Below are 9,863 nucleotides of genomic sequence, written 5' to 3' on the forward strand. Positions count from 1 at the left end.
TATAATAATATTTATAATATTATATAATTAGTTTTATATAATTTATCTTGCAATCTTAGTTTAAAATTATTTTTTAATTAATTTTTAGTTACACCCATCTTCAATTCATATTACTGCAGTTGTTGTGGAATATAAAACACCAACAGGTAGAATTAACAAAGGTGTAACTACTAGCTGGTTAAAAGAAAAACATCCTTCATATCCACCATGTTATGTTCCTATTTTTGTTCGAAAATCTCAATTTCGTTTACCAACTCGATTATCAACTCCTATTATCATGGTTGGTCCAGGTACTGGAATAGCACCATTCAGAGGTTTTATACAAGAACGTGATCTTGCAAGAAAAGAAGGTAATTAACAAAATTCAATTTAAAAAATCAATTTTATAAAATATCATTTTTTAATAAACGTAATATATTTCATTAAATATAAATAATTTATAAAAATCTATTTTTTTTTAGGAAAAGAAGTAGGAAATACAATTTTATATTTTGGATGTAGAAAAAAAGATGAAGATTTTCTTTATAAAGATGAACTCGAAGAATATGTAAAGAAAGGTACTTTAATTTTACATACTGCATTTAGTAGAGAACAATCTCAGAAAATATATGTTACACATCTATTAGAAAAAAATAAAGATGAATTATGGCAAATTATTGGAGAACAAAATGGACATATCTATGTGTGCGGGTTAGTATGAAATTATATAATTATTTATGTAATAATTTATGTAATTTATATAATATTTATTAAATTAAATTATGAATAATTTTCAATTTAATAATTAAATTGAATATTAAATATTTTAATATTTAAGATATTTACTATTATTTTTTATAATAATATAAGAAAAATTGATTTTTTTTTACAAATTTGTTCTATTCTTATATCATAAAATATAATTATTAAGAAATTTATATATATTTTGGAAATTATTTGTGATATATTAAAATATATTTTAAATAATGCACGTTAAATTAGTAAATTATAAAATATATATTATATATATTCATAAAATATATATTTCATCTATAGTGATGCAAAAAATATGGCACGAGATGTACACAATATTTTATTAAAAGTTGTGATGGAAAAGGGAAAAATGTCGGAATTAGATGCAGCAGATTATATCAAGAAAATGGATTCGCAAAAACGTTATTCAAGTGACGTATGGAGTTGAATAACGATATTTAGTTTCATGAATATTTATAAATTAAATTGTTTATACAAATTTTTTAAAAATATGCCTTTATGAAAAAGGCTAATCATCTTCGTACAATTGTATGATATATATGTAATCATTCACAATATAATTAATATTATATTAACACAATATTAATTAATAATTACAGATAACAGTAAAATTATGGAAATACTAAATATATTTATTATATATAAGTAGTAATGAATTCTGTATAAAAATCTATTTTATTCTTCGCATTGTTACATTTTCAATATTAAAATTTTTATAGAAACCAATATAGTGCAATAATGAATCAAAAATAGACTTTTATATTTGATAAATATACGTAATATTTGTATAATACTATAAAATAAATATTGATTCAAATGACATGAAATAAATCAATAATTTAGAACAAATATAGAATAATAATTTGTAAAATAAATTTTATTAAATATTATATTGTAGAAAAGAAAGAAATTGTAAAAAAGAAATTTATTATGATTAAAAAAGTCTTTGTGCTTTTAAAATTACATAAGAATGTTATAAATATATATAAAAAATTATACGTAACAAAATTTTTTTATATTAAAATGGAGATGGGAAAGATGTAATAATAAATACTACAGAAAAATACATTATTTTAAATTTATTATTAAAAATAAAATATTATTATTTAGTTTTATTAAACTAAAATAATATAAAAATATAATATTTATTTATTTTACTTATTTTATCTTTTATGATCTACATTTTATATTACGTAAAAAATATATATGAATTTCGATAGTTATTTATTAAAAAATAATTCTTAAAGCGTATTTATAAATATATATTTTATTTTGTTATTACTATTTTTTTTCTATATAATAATCAGTAATTATATATAATTATATACTGTACATATATATGTACAGAATAGAATTTCGATAATCCAATATTTTCGTGTTCATTTTCGGTAATGCCAAATTATGAACACTATTGCATTATTATAGTTTCAAAAACAAAATAAATAATATGTAAAAAAACAATCATAATTAATAATACATTTTGTTAACAAATAAAATGATATATAATATATCAAATTCTTTTTAATATTTAAACGAATTAACTCAAATTCAATATAGTATATTTTATTTATTGTTTTGATGATTCTAGAATGCAAAATATAATTTGATGTACATTATAATTCACTTTAAGTTTGATTTAATAATTCATATTTTATGAAATATGAATCGCTTTGATACGATGCAAATGAAACTTTGGATTGTCAAAATTATTTTTATTATAATCTAACTAAATGAATGTTAATCATTCAAAATATCAAAATATTCTTTTATAAAAATTTCTTTTTTCATGAAGTTTCTTCATGAAGAATTCAGAATTTCCTTCCAATATGATCTAATAATAAATCAGATAATCTTACTCAAATTCCGATCCATCAATGAAGATTATTTTCTGCTAATTTTTTTGAATTGTTTAAACTGGAAATCTTATATATATAAAATAAATACACGAGATCTGAATTAAAAAAAAATTAGAAAATATTTTTTATAATATATTTATATATCGTTTTAATCTAAATTAAAATAAAAAAGAAAAAACGATAATATCTTAAAAACCAAGTTTCTAATCTTTTGTAATAGCGATAAGTTTGAAATTTTAATTGAAAATTTTTTGTCTATTGAATTTTAATTTTTTTCTTATTAATATTTTGACACATCAAGCAAATTTACAAAAATTATATGGCAATTACTCAATATATATTAAAGTAATAATGAAAATTGATAACATGTACAAATAATAAATATTTAAATTTTTGAATTCATTTAATAATAAAAATACTAATTGTTTATTTAAAATAATTTTTTGTTGATTTATTATATATATTTTTAAGTATTTATAAAAAAAATTATTTAAGTAATAATATATAAAATATATCATAGATTTTCCAACTTTTTAATACTAGATTTCGTTTTTGTAAGTGATATATTAGGAATTATCAAACCATCATCAGGTTCTTGAAAATTTTCAGAAATATTTGTATTACTTGTATTCGTTCCTTCACTATTAGAATTCGAATTTTGTAATTTTGGTGTAGAAGTTCTACCTTTTAAAAGAACTGCTTTCTCTGTACTTTTGCTAGCTTCTTTAATAGATATTGAAGACATGTCACTGAAATCTGGTAATCCGTAATTACTTTCAAATTGCTTTTTAACAGGTGATATTATTCTTTTGGCAGTATTTATCGGAGTTACGTCAGAATTGGATGATGAACTTAAAGCACTCGCTTCTCGTGTTTTTTTTAACGTTGTAATCGCCCAACCTAGACCAAGTTTTTTAAGAGCAATTTCCATTTCTTCTGGAGATGATGCGTATTTTAATATAGTAGAAGAAGGGGTACTTGCTATTTGCGAAACTCCTGATAATTCAGAAAAACTATTTGAACTTGTAGACGTTATTTTATTTTTATTATCTTTACATTCTTTATTTTGATCATTACTATTAGAATGAAAAGACTGCAATTCTTTTGTTTGTAATGATTCTTGTTTCACTGTATCAGATTGGAACTTTTTATCATTCTTCTGAATAATATTTTTTTGTTCTTTATTTTCCATTAAGTATTGGTTTCCTATATTTTTAGATGATTTAGGTGAATCAAGAAATATTGAAGCTTCTTTTAAATTTTGTGTAAATACTATTGAAGATAGCTTTTTAATAGAATTACGCAACTTTTCTGAATGTTGATTATCTAAATTATGCGATGTATTAATGTGTTCCGATGGCTTTACTACAGCAGTAGATTTTGTTATTTGAGTTTCTGCAATTTTTTTCGCTGACAATGGACTTCTGATATTGTTTTGGCTTTTATTTACAGTATCTGGTGTATCAAATTCAATTATTGTTGATAATTCATGTCCGGATGATTCAATTTCAGTTCTGCAATATGATTTTATTATGATATAAAATTATATATATATATATAATTATATATATATTACATTATCAAATATAATTAAATTATATAAAGAAAATATATAAAATAAAATACTACTAAATTTTACCTATATGGTCCACTAAGCAAACTCACTGGTGGTTTACTTCTTCCATTAATATGCATATTATCTGTAGCTTTCGATGTTTTCGGAATATCATTAAGTAATGGTATAAATTCTTTAATATTTTTTACCTAGAATAATATATTTTATTGTATAATAAAATAAATATTTATTATATAGAATAAGTAGAATAAATATTAATTATATAGAAATATCTAACGAAATATAATATTATAATAAAGCATAGTTCATCATGAAAAAAAAAATGTGAATATAAATTAAATTACCTCTTTATTAAAATGTTTTTTTATAATTGTATGATTTTTTTGTGTTTCATTTTTAAAATCATCATTATCTGTTGAAGTTTGAATAGAATGTTTCAAAGCTGAATCATAAATTTCTTTCTGTGATATCACATTATCATTGAATCCTTTGCTTTGTTCTAAAATTTCTTTTGATAATTTTTCTATCATTTCTTCTTCATATTGTTTTGGTGTAAGCCAAGTGTTATGTTTTGGTGTCGATGTTGATGCTTGGAATGTTGATTTTTGTATTTTAAATCTATTCAATTGAATGTTCACTTTTTCGTCACTTAGAATTTTTGGCTTAATTTTAATTTCTTCTAGTTCTTTTTTATCTTTTGCATTATCATCACAAGATACTATTTCTGTTTCTTTTATTTGATCAATTTCTTCTTTGATAATCTTACTTTTAATAATCTTTTGAGATTCAATCAGTGTTTTTACAAGTTGATCATGAATTGCTTCTATATTTTCTACAAGTCTATGCACATTTTGTAAATCATTAGTCATTGGTTGAGGATCAGGTAATTGCATCAAACTCGTTTCATCACTTGGATCAATTAAAGAAAAAAGTTCCATACCTAACAAATTCATAAGAAAAATCATATAATTATTTTTTTATATTTTATCTAAAAATCAATTTTTAAATAAAAATGAATTTTCTTCTAGATTAATTTATTATTATTAAAATATAAAATTAAAGAAAGAAATCTTTACTTTTCCTGTTACTAATTTAATAATATAAATAATATAATTTCAAAAATTTTTTAGAACTTTAAAATTTTGATTTTCGTTAATTTAAAAAAGATCTTGACATATTTTTTGCATATTGTTTTAGTGCAAATCAAAATTTTAGAAATTTTATTTTTTTTTAAAAATTATTTATTTATTTTTATTATTTATTTTTTTTTAAAAATTATCTTAATTAATCCAAAGAAAAAATTTTAATAATAAGTTTTCTAATACTCCTTAATTATTAATAATCGATGAAAATAATATACCTTTTTGCTCATTTCGAACTTTTTCAATAAGATTCGTTAAAGAAATTATTCTTTCTGCACATGTAGTTTGAAGATCTTCATACTTTTGTAGTATTTGAGGGCAATTTTTTAATGCATAATTACGAATTTCATCGAATTTAGCATGCGTTTGTTTACATTCTGAATTATCACATAAACAAAATCCTAGTGAAATTGGAATTTTCAAATTTACATCATTATTTTTTGATGGTAAACAATCATTTTGCTGATATTCAGATGAATCTATTGATGTTGAATTATCGTTTTTAGAAAATGTATCATTATTATTCGTTTGAGAATCTGTAGAATATCTAAGCAATTTTTTAATTCTATCTAAGTGAGGTATATTTGAAGGCATCATCATAGTACGAGGTGATGGGGTATCTGGTGTTGATACTGGACTAATATCTTTTCTTAAACGTCTTATACTTTCATTTGCTGAAGAATCTAACATTTCAAGAATAGAAATATTATTATGTAAAGCTTCGAATATTTCTTTGGGTTTTACTGATGGTAGACTAGCAAAAGATGTTGATGTATCCGAAATATCTTTCATTTTAATTCTTTTCGATGTGGATTGAACCCATTGTTGTTTACTCACAGCTTCTTCTTTAGACTTTGTTGAATAAACTTGAGTACTTTGCGAATTTACATCTACAGTAATGTCTGTAATTTGAGGTGGCTTTACTTTAATATTAAATCCATTTTTATCTACATACATTTTAATTTTTTTATTAGGCATGTCTTCTGTACATAAACTTTTTCTTTGACTGCTATACTGTGATCTTGATAAAAATTTTGAATATTTCTTTACAGGAGATGAAGTTTTATTTGTACGAGTTGAGCATGATTTATGAAACATTTTTGGTGGAGTTTGCTTTAATATCTTTGTATTAAATTTTTTCTTTTTCAATATTATTTTCGGACTTTGATTATTACTTTCATCAACATCAGTAATTGCATTTATTGTCTCAGAACTTGTTGAATTATTACTCTCCATTTCATGTCTAATAATTGTAATTCGTGGTTCAATTGGATAATGTTTTGTAATGGTCTTAATTTCATCATTAACAAAAACAGATTCATTTTCTTTTTGTGATATCAATTGTACTTGTGTGCTTTTATCTTGAGCTATATTATCTCTATCTATTGTTACTGTTTGTACAGCAATTTCTACTTTTTTCACAGATAATTCTTTTTTTTCTTCAGTTTTATCTTTAATATCTTCATTATAAGATGCATTTATTACTTTGATTTCTGGCGATAAAGATTTTTGAATACATACATCTTGAACAGGTAATTGAGTTTGAACTGATTTATCTTTTTCGAACAAACTTTTTATAGACGCATTAAAAATATCGTTTGGTAAATTTGCTCCAAATTCTTGTAATAATAATCGTTTTTGTTTTTCAACTTTTTTTAACATATCTAATATTTGTTCTTCACGTGAAGTTTCATTCTCTTTACATTTATTTTGTAAAATTTTACTGGTTTTTGTATGTTGATTAAAGCAACAAGATTCTTTCCAATCAGTATAATCATTTATATTTTTTTCATATTTTCTTGGTGTAAGTGTAATTTGCCTTTCTAGAGGATGTGATATACATTGTTCTTCATTTAAAGATTCTTCACTTAATAATGTTTTTAATGCACGATTTAGATTTTTTTTATGTTGGTTTCTTAAAAGTTTTCTTCGTTCTTCTTGTATATATACATCTTTCTAAATAAAAATAATATAAAGAAAATTATAAAAAATATATATGATGAATTTATGGACAAAAAAATAAAAATAAAATAGATACCGGATAATGTTCGATTTGACTAGCTTTTAATTTACGTTCTTCACCTGCAAGTTGATCTAGATTTTGCATAAGAATCTGATAATCCCGACGTATTTTTTCTCTTAATGCTGCATTTTCTCCGCGTTTTTTTGCATTATGTTTACGATTTTCTAATAAATTTTGCTGAACAGTTTGTGCTTGTTCTATTTCTTGAGCCAAATCCATTGCACTTGGCTGGAAATATAAATTTAATATGTATTAATTTCTTTTATATTTGACATTTAAAAAAGCTTATAATATAATTTCGATTTTATTATTAATTTATATTATTTTTTATTTTTGACTATTAACTAAAATTTAAAAAAAATTCTTTTAGGAAATTTTTTTGTTATTTTTTATAAATGGCTAAAATATTATCTAAAATAAATCATATGAATTAGAATTATCATTTGAATTATTACATTTATTACATTAAATTATTTTAAATATTTAAATTATTTCTACAAACCTCATTCCATGTAGATATTTTTTCAACAACACCAACTGGTTGGTCATATACATTATTAAAACGTTTATTATGATCATATAATTGTACTTTATCATTAGCTGGACATTTTATATATTTTGTTGTTTTTATTTCTTTACTTATATTTTGTTCACCACTATCAGAAAAATATGATGAATCATCACTAAATGAACTGGAACTGTCACTAGTAATAGACTCTGAAGTTGTTTGTATGTAATCATCCGGATTATATCTTCAATATCCAAAATATTTATTAACAATTGCTTTTTTATTAAATTTAATATTATGATACATACCTTGTTTTATCTACTTTTGTCAGAATATTTTCTTTCTCAAAATTTTTATTATCAGATTCAATTACATATTGTTTAGATGATAGTTCTGTAATCGAATTAAGAATAGATTGTTGTTGTAGAACTAAAGAATCATTTTCTGAAATTATTTCTGATGTTCTTATTTTTGGCTTCAAAATTGGAGAATGTGTTTTAAAATCATTTCCTACAATCTATAAAAGTATTTTAAAATATATAAATATTTATATTTATAGATTTAATATTATTAATATATAAAAATATATACTTTTATATGAGTTTCTGCAACATTCTCAGGTAATTTTTTAGTCTTTTTTTTAGCAAGTTTCTGCTGTTTATTTTCTTCATCAATTTTATTCTGAACAGTAACACAGACAGTATCCTCTTCAGACCCTGTTTTCTTACAAATGTTTGCTATCATTTTAGATCTGAGATTTTCTACCTCTCTTGCATGTTGTAATCGTTCATGATGTTGCTGTTGCATAGTCTCCTTCTGATACAGATTTTACTTAATTTTTCATAAATTTTATTCTAACATAGTATATAAATATTTGTATTTTGTATTGAATATGAACATTTGTAATCATTTTCTACAATATAATAAAATGTTAACATTAAATAATTTACCTGTTGAGTATTTTTAATTTGCTTTCTTGCTTCTTTTCCTCTTTTTAATGCTGCTATTTTATTTTTCCTTTGTTTTTCTTTAATTAATGCATCATAATCAGGTTCTAATGCAGCAGATGTATGTGCTTGACCAATATCTGCCATGTCTTCTTGATATTTTTGTTGAACTTCCATGATTTTTCCATTATATATTTGCTTCAAACTTAACTTATCATTGTTTTCAAGCTTTTTAAGTTCTTCCTTAGCTATGCATTTTGTACGTTTCAAAAGTTTATCTGATATTTCTTTTGATTGTTGTCGTACCTATATAAATTCCTTAAGTGATTCTTCTGATCTTTTTACTATTAATCTTGATATCAACAGCATTAATACTTTATCTACTTTTAACGCAATAAAATAATTACTACAATGTCATATTTTTTATATTTTATATACATAATATTTTACATTTATATTTATTATAATTATTTATTACAACTTATTTCTTTATACTTTACTTTTATTATATCATATATTCATCATTTTTTAAATATTTTTAATTTTATATAATATGTATACCTGTTCCAAACGTAACCTTCGCCGCCGATCTCGTTCATTTTTCTTAATTTGATCTAAATCAGATAATACCATTCTTCCTCTATGTATATTTAAACGATTTCCATTAACAGTAACATTAATGGACATATTTTATTCAAATAAAATTATTTGTTATCCAAGTAAATCTAAAATAAAATATTTCTTAACTCAAATTTAAAATTATAGGAACGGCCATTCTTATATTCAACCAATCAACATAACATTACTAGAGATTTTATAACTGTTCACTTTAGGTCGTTAGAAATTTCAAGATCATCATCTATATAATTAAATTTAAATCAATAAAAATTATCAATATTTGATTATTCTAATTAGAATCTAATACAATATTTTTTTATAAAATTGTCGAATTAGAATTGTCGAAAAAGAATTTATTCTAAAATTATTAATAAAATATTCATTTCAAAGAGCATTAAACATATAACATTATATAACAATATATATATATATATATATAT

At 21.7% G+C, this 9,863-nt stretch overlaps 2 protein-coding genes across 11 annotated transcripts in view; one reads left to right on the forward strand and one right to left on the reverse strand.

The window, feature by feature from the left end:
• The window catches only part of LOC102675206 (NADPH--cytochrome P450 reductase), an 18,321-nt gene extending 16,715 nt beyond the window's left edge, over positions 1 to 1,606 (forward strand). For all 5 annotated transcript variants that reach the window (XM_006608621.1, XM_031513509.1, XM_006608619.2 and 2 more), the window contains 3 exons: positions 89 to 350; positions 462 to 690; positions 1,036 to 1,606. In XM_006608621.1, the coding sequence (XP_006608684.1) occupies positions 89 to 350; positions 462 to 690; positions 1,036 to 1,180 (636 nt within the window). In that variant the 3' untranslated portion in view covers positions 1,181 to 1,606. The remainder of the gene's footprint in view (positions 1 to 88; positions 351 to 461; positions 691 to 1,035) is intronic.
• Positions 1,607 to 3,069: 1,463 nt separating this feature from the next.
• Positions 3,070 to 9,651, reverse strand: LOC102674718. 6 transcript variants are annotated; one of them, XM_006608615.2, is made up of 10 exons: positions 9,367 to 9,651; positions 8,809 to 9,111; positions 8,450 to 8,671; positions 8,167 to 8,375; positions 7,853 to 8,102; positions 7,366 to 7,578; positions 5,546 to 7,283; positions 4,530 to 5,125; positions 4,249 to 4,373; positions 3,070 to 4,123 (listed from the first exon to the last, which is right to left on the reverse strand). In XM_006608615.2, the coding sequence occupies exons 1-10, from the start codon at positions 9,490 to 9,492 to the stop codon at positions 3,124 to 3,126; spliced, it is 4,782 nt and encodes a 1,593-aa protein (XP_006608678.1). In that variant the 5' UTR covers positions 9,493 to 9,651; the 3' UTR covers positions 3,070 to 3,123. The 6 variants fall into 6 exon arrangements, with proteins under 6 accessions (XP_006608678.1, XP_006608680.1, XP_006608681.1 ...); XM_006608617.2 differs by having other exon boundaries at positions 8,450 to 8,712; positions 8,809 to 9,185; positions 9,367 to 9,614; XM_006608614.2 differs by having other exon boundaries at positions 3,071 to 4,123; positions 8,450 to 8,674.
• Positions 9,652 to 9,863: the final 212 nt, after the last annotated feature.

The sequence above is a fragment of the Apis dorsata genome, unplaced genomic scaffold, assembly GCF_000469605.1.
Source record: "Apis dorsata unplaced genomic scaffold, Apis dorsata 1.3 scaffold_41, whole genome shotgun sequence".
NCBI lineage: Eukaryota > Metazoa > Arthropoda > Insecta > Hymenoptera > Apidae > Apis > Apis dorsata.